At 41.3% G+C, this 20,120-nt stretch overlaps 2 protein-coding genes and 1 non-coding gene across 6 annotated transcripts in view; 2 read left to right on the forward strand and 1 right to left on the reverse strand.

Moving 5' to 3' along the window:
• The window catches only part of greb1l (GREB1 like retinoic acid receptor coactivator), a 44,250-nt gene extending 38,171 nt beyond the window's left edge, over nucleotides 1–6,079 (forward strand). For all 4 annotated transcript variants that reach the window (XM_087173352.1, XM_087173354.1, XM_087173353.1 and 1 more), the window contains exons 28-34: nucleotides 159–363; nucleotides 1,446–1,608; nucleotides 1,837–2,064; nucleotides 2,159–2,300; nucleotides 2,394–2,594; nucleotides 3,253–3,391; nucleotides 3,593–6,079. In XM_087173352.1, coding sequence (XP_087029478.1) covers nucleotides 159–363; nucleotides 1,446–1,608; nucleotides 1,837–2,064; nucleotides 2,159–2,300; nucleotides 2,394–2,594; nucleotides 3,253–3,391; nucleotides 3,593–3,756 — 1,242 coding nt within the window. In that variant the 3' untranslated portion in view covers nucleotides 3,757–6,079. The remainder of the gene's footprint in view (nucleotides 1–158; nucleotides 364–1,445; nucleotides 1,609–1,836; nucleotides 2,065–2,158; nucleotides 2,301–2,393; nucleotides 2,595–3,252; nucleotides 3,392–3,592) is intronic.
• A 2,301-nt stretch (nucleotides 6,080–8,380) lies between these two features.
• abhd3 (abhydrolase domain containing 3, phospholipase) lies at nucleotides 8,381–20,095 on the reverse strand. The gene is made up of 9 exons (XM_023403821.2): nucleotides 19,839–20,095; nucleotides 18,449–18,612; nucleotides 16,208–16,390; nucleotides 14,818–14,863; nucleotides 12,154–12,266; nucleotides 11,559–11,732; nucleotides 11,118–11,166; nucleotides 10,860–11,025; nucleotides 8,381–10,598 (listed from the first exon to the last, which is right to left on the reverse strand). The coding sequence occupies exons 1-9, from the start codon at nucleotides 19,998–20,000 to the stop codon at nucleotides 10,417–10,419; spliced, it is 1,239 nt and encodes a 412-aa protein (XP_023259589.1). The 5' UTR covers nucleotides 20,001–20,095; the 3' UTR covers nucleotides 8,381–10,416.
• On the forward strand, nucleotides 12,750–12,822 carry trnar-ccu (transfer RNA arginine (anticodon CCU)). The gene has a single exon. It is a non-coding gene; the product is annotated as a tRNA-Arg (tRNA).
• Nucleotides 20,096–20,120: the final 25 nt, after the last annotated feature.

Genomic DNA, 20,120 nt, shown 5'->3' on the forward strand with positions numbered 1-20,120 from the left:
GTTTCAATATGTAGGTAAGTATATATATCTAAAGACAGCTAAAGTTTAAACCTGGAGGCATCCGTCAGAAATGACTCCTTTGAGTCGTTCTGCAGTCTTTATCTCAGCTGACTCACACTCTTACTTTTCTTTTTATCTTTGTCTGTCTCTGTCTGCAGGACCCCGATCTGTTAAAGAGCCCAATCTTCACCCCGACTACGGGACACCAAGAGCACGGGCTGCTCAACATTTTTCACGCCACTGAGGGCGCCACCCATGTGCACATCCTTGTGGTTAAGCAATTTGAGATGCCTCACTACAGGAAGTACTGGCCCAACCACATCCTGCTCGTCCTGCCGGCTATGTTCAACAACGCCGGAGTTGGTAAGCAACTTACTGGCTTAACTGAACTGAATTATCTTTGTATTGAAGTCTCCACGGATGCACTGTGGAGGATGGGTATCGTTTTACTACAAACAGCAAACTTATGCCATCAGGATTGTTTGAAAGATGCTATAAACACATAGAAATTGTAAATGTTGTGGCTTCATTTGGAGTAAAATAAACTTATACCAATGTCCAGCACTTTTGATCAATCACACAAACACAATAAACCACATCTCCCCAGTGTTTTACTGTTTATGCAGGTGAACTTGAATAAAGTCAAAGGTATCCTTTAAAATGTTGTTGTAAACAAACTAATTTTCTGTTTACATCAGGTGTTTTTCACTGAAAAAAATCTCACCTCTTTTGAATATTTTGAATTTTTGCACCTGCATTTTCTCATGCACGCATGATACAGACCAAACAGGAACCCACTCATAAAAACATTGCTCCATAGCACTACAGGTGGTCAAAAAAACTCCTTTGTGGTAGCTTTAAGTTGACGTCACCTTGCAATCTATCATACACGGTCCTACATTTATTGCAGTCGGTCACGTTTCATGGTTTGTTTACACGAGGTAAAACGTTAAACATCGTCTTGACCAACTGGAGAGAGTCATAATGTGTAGCGCAGTAGTCTGATCTGTGAGGAAGCCAATCAGATGCATGGCCTGTCTGAAATGGGTGTAACTAAACTAAAATGCTCTCAGATAAGTGGCAACAGGGGTCAGTGAGTTTAAGACACCCTTGTCTAGTGACAACGTGGCCACATGCAATATATGTTGTCAGGATAGACCCAGTACACTTTGTCCTGAATATTTAAACATTTATGCTCAGTACCTTACAGTGTTGACTTTTCTGTCTTTCCTGAAACTTTAAGAGTTCACTTGTAAAGTTGTATTGCATCCAGTGCACACACTTTTCAAATTTAATGTTCAGCTTTTCAATTTAATTTGCGCTGTTTATTCCCTCCTGCAGCTCTGTTTTTTTGGGGTTTTTTTTGGCTGAAGGGCATTGTAGGTGTAACAATTTTGAGAAAGTATAAATGAAAAAATTGACACATTCGCTCCTGTCTGCTTAAGGCGCCGCTCGCTTCATGATCAAAGAGCTGTCATACCACAACCTGGAGCTGGAGAGAAACCGACTGGAGGAGCAAGGTGTCAGGAGGCAAGATGTATGGCCTTTCATCGTCATAATGGACGACTCCTGCGTGCTGTGGAACGTCCACCAGTCGGCAGGCGGCAGGTAGTAACTGTTTGTGATTTGTGAAGTTTGCAGAGAGAGGAGTCGCTGACCGTAATTCACACGAATTATTATTCACTTTTGAAAACTTTTAGCTTTTAATTTTTTATGATGTTTAAAGTTCGTATTTATAATTTATTTATAAAAAAAATCAACATTTTTAAACTGTATTGTCCCAAAATCACATTCTCATGTTTGTATACCCTGTCCTCCTTTTGCTCTGTCTCTCAGCGAGACATCAGATGGAAGTCCAACCCTCACCAACGTGTCTCTGAAGGCGGTGCTGCAGCATATGGAATCCACGCCGAAGATCTCCCTGTACGCAATGTGCGGCACTCGCAAGTGGAGCAGCGGCCTGGCTCGCAGGGCTCCCAGCCACCCCTTCAGCCGGTGTCATCTCCACGACTTCGTCATGCTCAACGTAGACCTGACGCAGAATGTTCAGTATGACCTTAATCGGTAAGTGAGTAGAAGACGGTAGCCAGTCACGCAAATATAGTGATGTGTGCAGTGTCTTGATGTTTTTGGTCGCGCTGTTTTTATTTTAATGCAGGTACAGCTGTGAAGAGGTGGACTTCAATCTAAGGGTGAACAGTAGTGGGCTGCTGCTGTGTCGCTTCAACTACTTCAGCCTGATGAAGAAACACATTCCAACTGGGGGAAGCAAAGACTTTCAGGTCAAACCTAAACTCATGGTAGGTGTCACTACTCAGACAATATTGAATATATTTTGTCTTCTAACAATATGAAACACCATCTAACACTTAACTACTTTCTCCTCTCTCCAGGAAATAGAAAACTCCGCTCCGATCAGCCCGTCCCAGTACGTTTGCGCCCCAGACAGCGAGCAGACCCTCCTGGATGCCCCGGCCCAGTTCCTGCTGGAAAGGTTTCTGCAGAGCTGCAGCCACAGACTGTTTCCAAAGGCTGTTCAAAACAGAAACAACCCAGTTCTGTCCATCGACAGCTACCTCAACATCAGCCCGGAGGTAAGAGCTCCCAGGAGTTTGCAGTTGGAAGCAAGAGAGAGGACTATTAGCATCCTCCCTGCAACTTAAACCTACAGGAAGACTTAACAGCCAGATTCCTCTCTTCTGGGATAAAGGGCTCATGCTGAATTTCATATATTTGAACAAACTGTTTCAGGGGAACCGCTCTTAGAAAAAAAAAGAAAAAGAAAGTGAAACTTGCTGACTGAGTTTATTTTTGAATGTTCTCATAAGCCAAAGTTTGTTGAGTTTTCTTAACCCACAGAGAAGCATGTTGCATGATTTCACCATCTGTTTTGCTTGAGGACACTCCGACCTGCATTTACGCACATGTGCAAACAATGAATGCCAACTATCCATATTTGTGCAGATGAGGTGTTAACAGTCCGCACACTCTGCACAGCCTCATTATCTGCATACCTACACACATTTCTTGTGTTTGGAATGGAAATAAATCACGATGCGCAATGGCATCGTGATTTATTTCAAGCAGTTAAATTTGCTTGTAAAGACGTCCCCAACAGCTTCCTATAGGGATTATTAAAGTTTCACAATGATTACTTCATTAATTCTAACCTAAAATGAATGCACTTCATGTTTCCTTTAGTTTATTTGAGTGGGGTTAGTAAAGTTTAACTTGTCTTATCCTCTGCTGCAGATTTCTGTGTGCTACATCAACTCTCGTCCACACTCCACCAACCTGAACCATCAGGGCCTGGTGTTCAGTGGCCTGCTGCTTTACCTCTGTGACTCCTTCGTCGTCTCTGGACTCCTCAAGAAATTCCGCTTCCTCAAAGGTGACCCATTAGAGCAGTTGTAGATGATACTGCTGCCTCTGTAGTCTGTTGTTATATCATCTATTTCAAGTTGTATGTGACTCTATGTTGCCATTGTGGGAATAAAAGACGAAACATCAGGACAAGCAGGCTTTTAGGCTAGTATTCTAGTTTTGATCTACACTTTCTGATCAAAGTTTTGATGCGTGATCGTGTCCGCAGGTGCCACCCTCTGCGTGATCTGCCAGGACCGAAGCTCGCTGCGTCAGACCATCGTCCGGCTGGAGCTGGAGGACGAGTGGCAGTTCCGGCTGCGCGACGAGTTTCAGACAGCCAACTGCACCGAGGACCGGCCCCTCTACTTTCTGACTGGCCGCCATGTTTGAAACCTGTAACTGCTCTGAGTCCGGACTGCTCTGCTGCAGAAGCACAATCACGAATGAGGAGTAGGTTCGATTCCAAACCAGCCAGCAATCACAATTCTTGGCATCCCACTGGAAGGTCAGAGAGGATTTTGTTGGAGCACAAGACCTGAAGTTCCCCACAAGTGGACACATAGGCCACCTATAATGTGGCTTTTCCTCACCTGTACTACCACAGTGCACTATGGCTGGCTCTGGAGAGGGTCAGCGCATGTCTTAAACTCTTGCTTGTTGCTGGGCTTGTCTCCACTTCAGCTTTTGTTCTACTGAAAAACACTTTGCTGTGGGGGGAAAAAAAAGCACAGCTGAAACTGAACTTTATTTGTTTTGTTGTTGTATTTGGCAAAAATGGACGCTTTCTGATCGATAATGTGACTATTTGAAGATTTGTAAGTGTACATGGACTGTGACTACAGTATGTCCCAGGACATATGTGTTTATCTTAGGGTTTTTAAGGGAGATCCAAGGGTGGTCGCTTAAAGGGGTAAAGCTTTTCTCCCTGTTCACTGTGTATTTTTGGCTTTAATGTTAGCTGGCACCAAAGACACCCTCAGCTGCACCTTGCCTTTTCTCCTTCGCTTTCCTTGTCCCTTCTCCACCTGCTCTGCCTCTCAAACTCCACGACACTCATCGGCTATAAAAAGAAAAAGAAAATCAGCCCATTACATCAAACAAATATAAACATAGAGGTTGACCTGCTTTGGATTTCTATCATCTTGAGTATCAAATTCTACTGTAACACCAGAGGGATTCAAACAATCAACCTCTGTTTGAGCTAGCACATTTAAACTCTCTCTCTCGTGCCTCTAAAATATTTCTGTGGCATTGATAATCCCTCTGACAAAGAGCTGTGGTGGTAGTTTCCAAAATGACTTTCGCATGAATTTATCCAAAGAATATTTTCACAGCTAAAGAAAAGTACAAGTTGTATTTGTACAACTCGTCTGCTCGTGTGTAATTCCACTCGGATGGTGCAACATGGACGTGTGTTCTCACTGATGTATTTTGCATTAAGGCATGTACTGAGTTAAATTCTGGGTGTTTTCATTCAAGAATTATGTTCAGTCAGTAAATGCAACATAATAAACAAGCGTCCTCATTGCCAAATCTCCTGCTGCTGCCTGACGATTTCACCTCCCATTGTAAAGCTCAGAGGCAGATTGGATGTTGATGATCGTCGGCTCATCATCCACGTACCTTAAACCCGTTCTCCCTCGAAAAAACAAAGGGTAATCACAAAGAGAAGGCTACACAGTGTCAAAAGCAGCTGACCAGGTCAATTTATATACTTGAAAGTGGAATGTTTTTTATATTTTTTCTGCACAGGGTTGTCCAAAGAATATGCCTTAAGTGACGTTTCATACAGTCACTGCTCAAGTCACACATTTTTCGGACCAATGAGAACGAAGAAACCATTTAACTGTGAGGAGAAGAAATGTTTGTCAGAGTGAAGCAAGATGGAATAATTTGATTTCAGACTACTGTACTGTTTAAAGCTTTGTTTACATTATTAATATATTGTATCATCCCCTTAACCACTGAGGGTTACTGATGTTTTTTTAGTCTTGTGTATCTTTTGCCCGTATATTTTGGTCATAATGTCTTTCTGCAATTTATGTTATGTTGCAAAGGCAAGAAGAATCTACCTAGATGTGTCCTTAACCATATGTCTGTATCCCCTCCTGTTCTTGTGTTGGATTTTTATTGAAAATGAAAATCAGGTCCATTAGGGATTCTTATTTATTTGACATGCGTTTTGGACTGATAATCATATTGAAGTGTAATATTTGATTGCATGCTGAGCTCGCTTAAACCAAGGGAGTGTGTCCTCTTCAAAACCATTCATGAAGGCTTTGCACAAGACCTTAACGAATGATTCTTAGATTTACTGAATGTCATTGGGGGACAGAAAAATGTGAACTTGCACTATACAAGTTGCCAGCAGAAGAAAAAAATAAAAGTATATTTCCATATAAGCAAAAACAATTAAATTAAGTTCCCCAATCCCCCAGAATTGCTCCACTTATAAGACTGGTGATCAAAACGTTTTTGTCAAACTCCAATGGTCCATAGAATGTGTCTTTCTTTTTTGATAATTTAACACTTAATATGCAACTTGCTCTCACAATCTTCACTGAAATATGTTTGAGAACCATGTACCATTGGTAGCCTTGGTGTCTGGGTGATCTACCTCATGTTTACCATTGTGGTTGTGGGCTGTGAACATATTAGAGCCATGTGATTGTTGTTGGAAATTTATGAATGTATTAAAAAGGACTTCTAAATTAATTTCTGTGTGGGTTATTTTTATTTTATTTTTGGAAATCTGAAGACATCAGCAGTCAGGTGTAAATATTAAACCTGAAATCATTGTTTTCCATGTTTAACCCTGAGCTTTTACAAACTCACCCTGTGCAAACAAAGCTTATTTCAACTCACTGGAATGTATTTTAAATTCTAGTGAACATCTTTAAATATGGGAAAACTGTATAATATGATACTCAAGACATCTAAGATGTTTTCACAGCTATAAAACGGGTTAGAGTAGGTCACTCGGTATAAACATCATTCAGTTCTTGCCCTTTGTAACTAAGGCAATAATATTACTTTAAAAGTTGAATATAATACTGAAAGTGTCTGTCTTTAACTCTGTCACAGTGCAGTTGTTTTGAATCTAATAATGTCTTTTATGGTTTTGTTGATATACCCACAGCAGAAAAGGTGAGCGCAACTCCAGAAAACACAAGCATGTATTGTGTCGAAGTCACCACAGAGCCTCTAACATGGTTTTGAGTGGTTGGAGTTGAATTCCAGTGATTTATTAAAGATCATTTTTTATTTAATCAAACTTTGTAGAAGCAAAAAACACTGTGCTCACCCAAAGACACTGATTTGGGTGAATCTTTTTTTGTACTATCAAATTGAAAAGCTTTAAAGCCCCTTTAAACTCAGATTTTTGGTCATTATTTCAATGTCCTTCCTGTGTATCTGCTCAGAATTTTGAAAGTGGATTAATGCAAAACTTAAGCAGTGTTGTTGAAATGCATGTGCAGCCCTGTCTCCAGCCTGTGATTAATAATCCTCTCACTCTCCCCTCTGCCTTCAATCCCAGATCTTTTTATGCTGCTAAAGAGTAAAATCCCAGGCCCCTTGCTCATTTCCTAAGCACCATCCCTTCTTTCCCTAACACCTCTGTAACCATGCTGTGCCCATACACAATGACCCTTATCACTATCAAGGGCAGATATGGCTTCATAATGGATGCCAGGATCTTCTCTGGCTTCACTGTAAGGGCGCAGGGGCATTGTTGGTCCAGGGACAGTCCTATTTCAGCTCCTGCGAGGTAATATTAGAGCACACTTTCCATCAACCTACAGCCCCTGTGTGATATAACACAAGGCTATTTTCAGCCAGCTGCTGTCAGGAAAGGATAAGGAAGGGAGGGCAAAGCGGCTGGCATGCTGATTCTTGCACCTCATAATTGCTCTTTTGGGAAAAGCAGAAAGATATTGTGCACAAAGCTCATGAGAGGCTTGTCTCTAAAGATTTCGGATGTCCTAAAGTGATTCATTGGTCCAATGCTTACAAAGAGGGCGAAGGGTTAATTGACTGTTTATACAATATGTACAGATCTCCATTATGCTGTGATTTTGCTTCTCAGATTGATGTCATTGTTTGATTTGTGCTCTTGGCTGATATTTCAGCAAATGCCTTTGACAGAAAAAGAAAACGTCTCCTGATAATTCCCTCTGACCAATTTCTTTCAGATATTGAGTCCTCAGGCAATGCAGTACTTAATATTAAACTACTTTTAAACACATGATTAAACATATCACTGATGCTACTGTGAAATATTTTATATCACCATAACGCATTAAACACTGTTTGCTTACAGATCTATAACTATAGAATTATGCAGAGCACATTCTCACATGAGCAGGGATATCAGCCACAATCATAACAGAGGGATTCCTGCAACATAATATCAATTTTCATAGATGGTAACCAAGAGTATATCATTCATCCCTCTTGGCAGTCTACTCTAATTACTCTCAGGCTTCCACAAACCATCTAGCTAAAACCAAAGCTCATCTGTCTGTGTGCTTATTGGGGGGTTGGGGTGAAGGTAAGTGGAGTGCCGGGGGATTACAGTTTGCCTTTGGTGGATCACATCCACTACTGCAGCGATGCATATCCTATCAGCGGCTAAGCCTGTGAGTGTGGAGTGAGTCAATTCCAGGGAGCGAAAACCCAATACTGTGATGTGAGAGGAGAGGGAGTGTGACCCTGCAGTGACACACCGGTCACGCAGCAAAGCCTGCTCCAGCGGTAGACTGTCAAATGTCTTGCCTCCAAGGGTGAGGTCCTGCGTGAGCTGACGAGCGTCTGACCATACGATCTGGATATTATCAGTATTTACCCACAGATGTGAATCCTCAAAAGAAAAGAAAATAAAAAGAAAGAAAGAAAGAAAGAAAGAAGGAAAGAAAGAAAGAACTGGAGTACAGTCAGTGGCAACCTAATACACCCTGTTAAAAAAATGCACTACAAGCAAAAGCACTGGAGACAATAGACACATGCACCTAGATTCTGTTTAATAATTTATTAAATACAGCATATTACACTCATGTTGATAATGTGCATATACTAGTACTTATACTATAGAGACACTTCTTTAATTTAAAATTTTATTGCTGCACATTTTTTCTTTTTTAAGTAGTGTACAAAATGAAATGCAGCATCCTATGAAAAAAAACAAAAAAACACAAACATGTCCTTTGTGCTACAGATTACGAGGTGATGTTAAGGTTCAGGACATGATGACGCTGATGAGACACATGCTACTCAATGGACACTTGGCAGAACAAACAGACACCAAAATTCCACAGGAACAGGAAGTCCAAAAATCCCTCATGCAGTGCATTACTGAAAACCTGGCCGCCAGTCAGATCTGCTTGTTTCATCGACGCCAACTCATACACGGTAGCCAGCCGCTTGATCATTGTTGGCAAAACAAAAAGAAAAAAAAAAAAAAAGGCTGACAGCCAGGTCCCATTAACGATACTACGCATCTCGTAAAGCAACATCCACCACTTTGAACAGCCAACATATACACTATCTGTCTTCCTATGTGCATTACTTCATTCACACCGCTGTATCTAGCACCCTAAGACTTACTAACAGAACTATCCACCAACATTTTCACATAGAAAACCTCATGGAATTCATATACTTCTATGTTCAGCCTTTGGGAAATACTTTCATATATCGAATGAAATGAAGTGCCTTGCATTAAGGAATTAGAGGCATGGTAGTTTCAACTAAAATAGTGCAATTTCACATTCCTTGTCATTAATGAATTATTCTCCATATTATACATTTGTAGAACTATTTGGTGTGCGTAAAGGTAGAATGTGCGAAAATAAAAGTGCATGCAGAAGGAGGTTAAGGAAAGAAATAATTTTGGGAAATGTGCTTTCTTGCAAAGAGTTAAATGGGAAGATTGATACCCCTCTCCTGTCTATATGAAGCATCTGTTTAGCTTAGCTTAGTTTAGCATAAAGACAGGAAACAGTGAGCAACAGCTAGCTGGGTCCAACAGTAACAAAACCCACCTACTGGTAGGAATTTCTTTTCTTTTTACCTTTGGACAAAGACAAGCTAGCTGTTTCTCCCTGGTTCCTGTCTTTATGCTAAGCTGAGCTAATGTGCTAATGTGCTTAGCTTAGCTGGCTGACAGACATGAAAGCATTATCAATCTTCTCATCTAATTTTCAGCAAGAAAATAAACAAGGTGTAGGTCACAAAAATGTAAAACTATTCCTTTAAAGAAAAAAAAATACTACTTTTTGTCAACTGATAAGAAACATCAACTTTTAAATGAAGAAAATACAAACTGATGGAGAATGACTGACAAAACTATAAAATACAGGAAAGAAAGAAATATGAGTCAATAAAGAAAATCCCTGAGGGATAAAATCCTACTGATAACTGAACTAAAGGACGTTTCAAGAATAAAGATGATTGGATTTTCATGTACAGTACTTTAAAATTATGATTGCACAAGGTAATCGCTGAATTTTTTTTTTAGCTAGCTAATGCAACTAAACCAGATGGGCAAAGATTCAGCTTCTCAACAGTGACAAGAACAGCTATGCTTGTTTTTTAATAAGCATGCCATTGAGAGCATGACTACATACAATGACTTGTTAACAATGGAATGAATAAATGGATGTTGAATGCAACACAAATTCTGCATTCAATAAGATGTGCCTTTCAGATGAGAAAGAATTATTGTTTTTTGCTTGTGGAGGAAGAATGGGACGGAAGGATGGAGAGCAAAGATAAAAGAAGGTGAATGGAAGGAAGGAAAAGGCAGAATGGGATTAGGTAGAGAGGGAGGGAATAAACGACGGATGGAATGCGGTAAGGAGGGATGGAGGGCGAATGAAAAAGATGAAGGATGAAAAGAGGGAAAAGGGTCGAAGGATGGAAGGAAGGAAGGAATTAGAAATGGAAGGAATAAAGGATGGAAGGATGGACGGCGTAGATAAAAGGAAAGAAAGAAGAAAGAAAAAGGAGAGAGGAAGTAAAAGTAGAGGAACACTTTGTTAAGTTCTCTTATCAGGAGAGGTCTGTGAGTCCGCTGCCTTGCTCGATGACCGCCTTAGCGAACTGCTTGAAGACACGGTCCATGTAAGTGCTCTGTCGAGGCCACAGGCCCTCGAGGAAGCCAATATGGCCGCCATGACAGGTAATAAGCAGGGCCAGGTTGGGATTCTGCTTCACTGCCTCCACTGGAATGGCTGCAAAGGAAACAAAGCATTCAGGTCTATTTTCTCCTACAGTGGACTAGTTTCCATTCCTAAAGCTACTCCATTCGTACTGACAGCCAGCACATACTGGTTACTATTTTATTATGTATTATTAGTACCATTATTAGTACATTGAGAGCAGTTATTATAATTTGTTTTGAGGAAATAAAAAAAATTGTCATAACGAAAGCTCCGTAGTGAGGTCAAGATTGTACAGGAAGTCTTATTTTGCAGAACATGGCCGGGACTCACCATGAGATGGAGAGAAGACATCATCAGCAGCGTTCAGGCACAGCATTGGCACCTGAACAGATTTCAGCCTGTGGACAGGACTGGCGTCATGGTAGTAGTCGTCATTGGTGGGATAACCAAACATTATGGAGGTGAACCTCTCATCAAACTCTCGGATGGTCCTTGCCTGTAGCGGGTCAGGTAACATCATTAACTTCTGGCCATCTCATTTAATTAGATTAGCATTTGCAGCCAGGTGTCACTGAAAATAATCCCTACCTTCATGACATGATCGATGTCGTAACACTTTTCAAGCACTGGTCTGTGTCTGGAGGGGAGATTAAAAATAAAACTGTCACCCACTGCTGTTAGGGGAAATAATGTGCATTCGAAGATATCCCTCAAGGATGCCGACAAGGTTGTAAGCACCTAATGAAACAACAATCAAGCTCAACTTTCAAAGTAAAAGCATTACCGTGCATTTGTATCATTTACCGGAATACATTGAGAGAATTATAATTGTTACAAATATGTTTGTTTTTTTTTCCAGCAGCTAACAAATGAAAAAAAAACAGCACTTAAGTAGTTCTGCCTAACACTGCAAAAACCAAACCTTAAATCAGCATATAAAACCCAGTTATTCAAGCTCATGAAATGTTTAGCCCCTTGCACAAGCTGTGAGTTAGCGGCCGTGTTAATCCCGCTCTGGCCTCGGCTGACCTGTGCACAGACGCTTGTAGGCAGCTGGTGAGGTAGGAGTTGAAGAGGAAACGGTCCAGGGGTTTTTCCAGCGAAGCGGTGCACTCAAATACGTCCCAGCCTGCTGAGAAGACTACAACACCTTTCAGGCAGGTTTTCCGGCCCTTGCGCCCCAAATAATTGGCCAGCATCATCCTGGATAGGGAGAGGGGCGAGAGGAGAGGGCAGATGGGGAAAAAGAGAGGGACTGGGAGATGTTCCATTTCTGACCAATCCTTCAATTCATGGGATTAGAGCTGTGCAGTAAAAAAAAAAAGAAAAAAAAGAAAAAACCTTCTCTGGCATGCTGCACTGAACGACTGAAGTGATACTACAGCTCCTTTGCCTCTCTTTTGGTAGCATTCGGCATAAACCAATCACAGACTTGCTGCAGAACTAATGTTGGAACATGTTATGTCAGCCTATTTCTGGGTATTACTACGTATTTTAGTTGCAGGTTTAGTTACCACTGAGTCGCCAACAAATGCGTGATGTTGACCTCTACACCTTTAAGATTTGTTTGGATCGTTGCCTGCACTGAAATGTCCAGTCAGCTGATAGTGAGTGGCTTCATTACCCGCCCATGGATACTCCAGCAGCCATGATTGGAGCAGCTTCATTGGTCTTCTGGATGTGCTCAATAACAGTCTCCAGATCCTCTGTGTTGGCCGCACAGTAGGTCCTCGGGGTCTGGATGGGACACGAAGACAATACAGTCACTCTTTTCTTCCTGTTTCTGTCTCTATTTAAAATATAACGAGGACTCAACATGAAGAAATGGTGAATTGTAAGATGCTTGCCTCCAAAAGATTTACATGCCGTTTATCTATTTTCTATCAGGGCTACTTTATCTTGTCAGATATCAGTCACACTCAACTTTTTTCACAAAGATATTCCACCTACAGTATCTAACCACTTTCTCTGGTTATGTGATCAAATGAGGAAAACAACTAGCTAAAGCAGACAAGAATCACTTGAAAATAAATATACAGTAGCTGAAGACAGAACAATTAGCCTGCAGTGTCGGCTACAGTGGACATCTTCAGGCGTGGAGCGAACTCTTTCAGGACTCACACACAAAGGCTGCCATTCCTGTCCATAGAAAATGAACATAAAGGGATTAAAGTGTCAGTGTCAGTCTACATAGCCCCCCCCCCCCACTGTCCCTGTGTAGCCCCAGTGGCCTAATGGATAAGGCACTGGCCTCCTAAGCCAGGGATTGTGGGTTCAAGTCCCATCTGGGGTGTGTAGCAACAAGAAATCCATAGACCTCATGGTCCAAAAACCAGAATTCAATGGATTGACACTATTACTTACTTTCCAAAAAAAAACAAAACTGTAGACTGTAGATCTTTACAAGACATGTAAAGATGTTATCTAAGGTTTAGGGAAACACTAACTCATTTGTGACTAAACAATGAAACTGATTAATTGGCAAACATCCAAACCATTGTTGGAAACAGGTATGAGGATCAACATGATTCACTAAATCAGCTTTAAACCTTAAAAAAGTAATTATGCAATTGGTAATTTTTGTTATTATGATTATGATTATTCTGCTTTGTTTTTCTTTTTTCTCCTAAAAGCTATATTTTGCTCTGTCCCATTTATGAAGCACATTTACTTTTTACCTGTATAACATACTGTATATTAAATTCTTTTTTGAATGTTGCAAAGGTGCCGCTTTCCAGCTAATATTGACAAATACCATGTGATCAATGTTCAATTTGTGTATTTCTGGCTCTGATAAAAAATTAAAAAAAAACACTGTCCAAGTTTTTTTTAGGGAAAGAGGTAAAAATCCCTTCAGTTTGAGACACAGTTGTCAGACACAGCAGGTTACTTAACATTATAAAACAAAGCAGCTCTAATTTGAAGGAGCCTAAATTCTCAGGAGGCTGTTGAATCTCCAGCTCTTCAAGGCCCTTCATTAAGATTCAAGCAGAAACTCAGGCAAAGAAAATTCCTGTTTTTCTGCTCTCTTATGGTTCCTCTACGAGGCACGCACAGGTTTTGGACTTTGCAGCAAAAGAGCACAACTTACAAATTGAATTATAACAAATAAAGTTATATAAAGCAAAAATAAAATACATATCGTTATGGGGGAATATTTGAGCAGACTTAAACTTCTGCACTGCAAAGCCACTCCACAGGAAAGTGTAACGTAATGGGCTTTTTTACAAGATCCAGAAATAGGGAAAAACGTACTTAGGACAGCTTTTGAGGCAGGGGGCATCTTTCACACAGTGGGTCATTCCAAAGCACTGGCCTATTTAAACAATGGAGGATATTCACACTAACTGGACACAGAGAAAACACTCACGGGAGCGTACAATTGCTAAATCATTTGCATAGAATATAATTCCCCTCTGACATGAGGGAGAAAATTCCCTCTTCACCACCACCTCTTGGTACAGCACCAAGGTTACAATGTCCAACTTCTGTTTTTTTCTAAATCTGAGAACAGCTGAGCCAACCAAACTCTGGATATGACCTAGAATACAGGTTTAAATCAATCTGAGTGACACTGGACATTTTGCTTCAATGTCACATTTATAGTTTTTTTTGCAGCTGAGACAGAGTAGACAGCAGCAGGACACATCAGCCATTGATTCAGATTTACACCCACTAAGAGGAACATTAGATTGATTGTGGGCAATCCCTGCCTGTAATGAAACACCATTTGTGCTTTGGATGAGATCTCTGTATGGTAGTGATGGCATGATTAGATCAGGGTGATACGGTCGTCCATAAAGAACGTGCCTCCTGTTCCAAAGCGCAGACATATACAGACAGAGAGGGGACACATAAAACACAGTGGGCATGCTAAGCACTATCACAGCCCATTTTGTTGGCTAAATATACCCGGGTGCAAGAGGACAGATTAAGCCAGGTGTCAGAACAGCACGTGCTCGACGAGGTCATATTTCTGTGGATCTGCATTAAAATACAGTATCTGCCTGCAACTTAATCCCTGCTGTGCAACAACATTGTCTGTGCGGCGTCTGCTCGGGCTCCCTGCAGGCTCCGTGACACGTGTGCAACTGACATACTCTGGGCTGGCTGAAGCAAAGAAAAGGACAACTCTGCTTGGGAAGCTTTCATACGAAACAAATGGGAAAACTGTTCGTCCTTAGCAGTCCTGTTTACCCTGTTTACATGTCTGACTTCCTGAATATGGACAAAAACAAATAACGAAATGAAATGTCAGGTTGAAACCTGTGATACTGTAGATTCTTACCAGTAGCGTTTCACCGGAAACCCCTCTGTTGTTAAATACCACACATCTGAAATACACAAATCATATACGCTATTAAATTATTATAGTCTCATTAATGACTCCTTTAATCACATCATCTGTTGATTTTAACTGAAACAAAGTCAAGAAGAGCTGACACAGCAGGTCAATTAATCAAGTGTTTGAACAACAGAAAATTTATCCCAACATTTTAAAAACAATTTTAAGCATAAATGGAGAAAAAAAATCATTAGTTCCAGCTTCTCACATGTAAATCAGTTTTGATTTTTTTTTTTTTTTGGATGGTGGCATCTAAAGTTGTCACCTTAGGCTCTGGAATAATCTTTTTTTTTTTTTTTTTTTTTTTTACATATCAAACAGTTTATCGAGAAAACGACTGGCAGGTTAAGCAGTGATGAAAATATTTGACTGCAGCCCTAAACAACAACATTTCAAAGCTCTGGTAAAAGCTCCAGTAGGCTTATGCTTGTTTTTTTCTTGTCACTACAAGTTATCAACCCCCATGCACAAAGGAACACAGTGGCCCAAATGTTTCGTGCTTAAAAAAAAAAAAAAAAAAAGCAGAAGTGAGAATATGATGAGATGTGCAGAGAGGCACAGCTGTGTGAGGACCATTCTGTTTGTACTGTAGAGCAAAGGCATCAGCATCCCCTCCTCGCCCCACACCGCAAGTCATCTATTATCTGGTGGAGTCAGACCTGCTGTTTTTATCTGTGTAACTCAGCAGCAGGGAGGGGCTAGATGTGGTGTTGGGCAAGAGGAGGGGGGAATCTGGTGGTTGTGGGGTGCTTAAACACACACTGCAGCATATACTCGGAAGCTGGTCTGGGCTAAGCTGCAAAGCTTGTACCGGGATAAGCTGTAATTCATTAAGCTACACAGACAGGGGTGAGGGGTGGAAGATGCTGAGTTTGCCGGCTCTCTTCCCATGCCTTCCCAAATCTGGGTGAAAGAATGAGTGCAGAGAATACAGAGAGGACCTATTGCAGAGGGAGAAAAGAGGAGGGGAAAAAAAAAACTTGCTTCCTCTGCAACTCTTCAAGCTTGTGCTACGTTTGGCTATTTACAAAAGCAGCTCTTGACACAGAGTTTAGCTGTCTAACTTTATTTGTGCACTTCGCCTGAAATAACCCCTAGCCCCTCTCTCTCATGCACCCATTATATAAAAGTTGTAAAATCACTACAAGACAATTTAATCAATATTGGTATGACTGCGGAAGGTATTTCGTTTCTGATTGGACAAGAAATCTGTATTCTAGATGAATATCAAATTAGAACATGAAGCACATACAACGTCAGTTTTGTGATTCAGTGTCCTGAATGTGTGCTCAGCGCTGGACCTCAGCCAGGGTATCCAGCCAAGACCACCCACCTATAGCCCAGATCCCGGCTCTGTTGGACCATGTGCAGGATGTAGGACTCTCGACTGGTGCCGGTCAGACCGGGGAGAAGGAGGACTGTGGGCCTGGTGGCGGGGTCGGGATGAGAGAGGCTGTCGTCGTTGTCAAACCAATCCAAAGAGATCTGTCCTCCATCTGCTGCCTTAATAAGTTCACTGCAGAGACGAGCGGGACACGCAACTCAGCAACACGGGTCTTTCTGAACATTATCTTCTCTCTGTATCTCTATGTGTCTATTTATTTATTTCTCTGATTTGTTTGTTTCAAACGTGTGCACACTCAAGTACACACACATTATTGATGAGAAAAAGTACTAAAATCAATATTAGATTTGGGTTTAAGTTCACATCTTCTTACTAAATGGTCATTTAAAAAGGATACAATACTCAATTCTCTGCACAATTAATACTTTCTGCTCAGCTCCAGGTAAACTGTGTCATTGTATCCATCACACACGCTGCCAAAGGGGGACTGGATATGTGAGTAGAATGCTCACTGACAGCTCCCTCATTTCCCTTGTGATCATCTTGTCAGTATGCTTTGCAACACACAGCAAGTTAAGATAAGGAGGAGGGCACTGCACCAGTGGGTTCTTATGGTCAATCAATTTCTGGGCTGTACAACCCCAGCCTGGCAGATGAGGTAATTCATTCCCAGTGCCAGTGTATTTGAAAACCTGCACTGCACACAGACACACGCAGCAGCCCGTGAGCCGACTTGGCCCGACCAGTGGTAAAGACATCAGCATGAAATTACAGAACCGCCATGAAATATGCACCTGAGGCTAGCCTTTAAAGTCAGGGAGGGCCAATCCAGAGTGTCCAGCGCTCAAAGTAGGAGGGGACTTTCTTGCCAGTCCTCTGCTGGGACAACAAGATGAGTGAAATTTCACCCCAGACAGCGTACGACAAATAGGACAGTTTTCATGGCGTTTGTCCTTGGGTCGACCTTGTGTAACTTCATTATGGGGGGTGGGGGGTGGGGGTGGACGTCCTGTTGTCCCCAGAGGAAATGTGATAATAACTTCAGCCATCGTGACCATCAGTCTTACCATGTTTGATAACAGAGTTGGACTGGGTTGGATATAGTCGCTGTGCATTATGGGAATATTTATCTCCTTGACTCAGGGGGACACCGGACAGTCAAAGGCAGCGTGAAGGTCCTTGGGACAGGCAAATTACGGGACTAATAATTCAACTTAAGAATTCAAAACTGCCAAATAACTGATTTCTTCTACTGATTACCAATATTAATGATAAATACTAGAGTCTTAATTGATTTTAAATGTATTAATCCTATTTTTATGATAGGTTAAGATTTATTTTTGTATGTGAAGGGTGAACAAAGCAAGAACTACAAATAGTTTGATGGGCCACATCAGAACAAAACAAAAACTACATTTACAGAAATTGATTTTTTATTTCAGTCCAACCCCAAATGGTTGGCTGATACATAACACTTAATCACATCACATAATATATGTACAATTTATATTAAATACAGACACACGCACACTTAGCCAAAAAGCATGGCCATGTCAATTAGGGAATGTCAGGGAATGAACATTGAACAAATTACATGAGGATGTAACAAGAATAAATAAATAATAAATAGTAATAATGAAAAATAAGGCTCTCTTAATTCATTTTAATCTCCTTTATACGCAGGAGGTAAAGAATGCAGCGCCAATTAATCTTCAACAGAATGTACATTATCGAGCAGCAGGCCGGGCAGCCCAAGCCTGCATCGTGGCACAAAAGATCTCTTTCTCCTCTGAGCTTTTGAGTCTTGGTTAAGAACAAGACTGGGATTTGTTTCCAGTTGTGAAACTGGAAAGAAAGAAATCAGGGAACAGACAATGGCAGTTTCTCAAAGGCCAGGCTAGGTTTTAGAAGTTTCTTAACAAAGCTGTGCATAGTGGGCATGGAAAAAATCTGAATGTTTTCCCTCACAATTACTAACTCTAGAGTGGCAGAGCAAGACAGCTGTCATATTCAATACACATTTATTGCACTGTGTCAAAGGTGAACTTTCTAGCTTGCATGCTTCACGTTTATCTCTCTCTGGATATGACCTCTATGACTTAATCCGTTTTATGAGTTCAAATGCACGTGATGTCTGTCTGCTCGCAGGGAGAAACCCATTTTTCAGTTTGGGAAAAGAAACATCTTGTGTAATGGATAATCAGTATGTCAGTCATGGTGAGGACTTACTTTCTGTAAACCACCCCAGGTTTGGCTGTGACAAAGGGTCTCAGCAGAGTCTGGATGCGGCTCTCCCAGCACCAAAAGGTGGGGTAGTAGGTCTCTGACACCACCGGACATTGCTCCCTCAGAAACTGGTAGAACTTCTTACCCCCTGAGATGAGCTGTGGCTTCTGAAAAATAAGAGTGAATGAAGTGTGTCACAGGTTGTGAGTTAAAAAATGTATTTTAATTACTGTGATGTTATTTAAAATCACAACAGATCCATCATTGTGATAAAACATTATTTTAGCTCTAAGCAATGTTTTGTTCCATCATGTGTCCTAACACATCTAAATCATTTTTTCAAATGGTTACATCGATTTCTTTAAACTGAACATCAACTCTTCTGATGCATATATCAAAACTGTTTAAACATGCAAAAATAACACTTGACAGAGGATATTATGATTAAAATCTAAAAACATCCAACTATAGCGGGGAGCAGGGTTGTTGCTGAGAACAGCCTCCTGACCACAGAGTGTGAAGTATATGAGATAAACACAGCACATCTGCATGGACCTGCAGTTTAGGCCTTTATTACACATGGATAGACCGAGAATAAACGCTTGGCATGCATTAGCTTTGCATAATTAAAATGAACAGCCATACACATGTTATATATATTGAGATGTAGATTTAATAATATACATGTGTTGCTTAATTTGGACTATTAACTACTTATTTTGTTTTTAAGTCATCCCATTGGAGAAAATGTTGGCCTTACTGGTCATGTAGCATGCGATCGAGTTCATGCCATTGGAGATCGATTCAAACACCTTGCCGTTTAACATTTCTAACTCGGTTTTCGCTTTATTCATACCTTGTAAATGTTGAACACGCACGTGATGAACTCAATCAACAGGTAAGTCATAATTATGGAACACACATTTTGAGTCTCTCCTAGCCATCCAGTAAAAATTACAGCGACTGAACAGCAATACATACAACCATATACCGGCGTTTTTAGCTAACGTACAGTAACGTTAGCTTAGCTTCGCCGATGCCGACATCTAACCGTATTGCTGCCGGTTGATTTAATGCAGTTATATAAGTGCTGCTCATGAACGCAGAAAATATTCATATCAGGTATGGATGCTGATTAAGAGCGCGTCTTGCTGCCTGAGATCCGTCCCACATGTGCAGGCGTGTAAGATTTAGTCCACCGGTGCACAGATGCAACGCGATCGAAACCTCCATCATCCAATGCACCGGGTCGGGTATCATCACACGCGTTGATGATGCCCCCGCCTGAAAAGCACACACGTCGGGTTTAACTTGAACATGCGAGCTATAAGGCGCAACGAGTCCCTGCACAAGCAGCCGCTCAGGTCATAAACCATGTGTCAACGTTACTTACCTTCGCTACTGAAATCAAATAGTAGCAGGTGTACGCTGCGCTAAAGCCCAGCACCAGAGACAGTCCTACTCCCGAGCCGAACAGCCCAACTTTCACTTGATTTTCCAGATAATATGACAGGTCCCTTGTCAAAATGTTGAAATTGAAGTCCAGCGAGATCATTGCAAGGTCCCTGTTTTCCCCCGTACTGCAAGGACAGTGGCCAGCTCGGTTGAAATTCAGCTGTATCTGCCTGTGAGCGCACTGTGAAGGAGACAGTCAAGGGGACCGGGTGTTGGGGGG

The sequence above is a fragment of the Seriola lalandi genome, unplaced genomic scaffold, assembly GCF_002814215.2.
Source record: "Seriola lalandi dorsalis isolate HSWRI2012SDOR001 ecotype SW California unplaced genomic scaffold, Sedor1 jcf7180002054182, whole genome shotgun sequence".
Classification (NCBI taxonomy): Eukaryota; Metazoa; Chordata; class Actinopteri; order Carangiformes; family Carangidae; genus Seriola; species Seriola lalandi.

Excerpts from the sequence above, each read along its gene's own strand:
- abhd3 (XM_023403821.2), bottom strand. The coding sequence starts at position 20,000 with ATGATCTCGCTGGACTTCAATTTCAACATTTTGACAAGGGACCTGTCA. Across the intron at positions 16,391-18,448 it reads CCTGGGGTGGTTTACAGAAA|TGAACTTATTAAGGCAGCAG; the intron begins GTAAGTCCTCAC and ends TCGTCTCTGCAG. Across the intron at positions 14,864-16,207 it reads AGCCGGGATCTGGGCTATAG|ATGTGTGGTATTTAACAACA; the intron begins GTGGGTGGTCTT and ends TGTGTATTTCAG.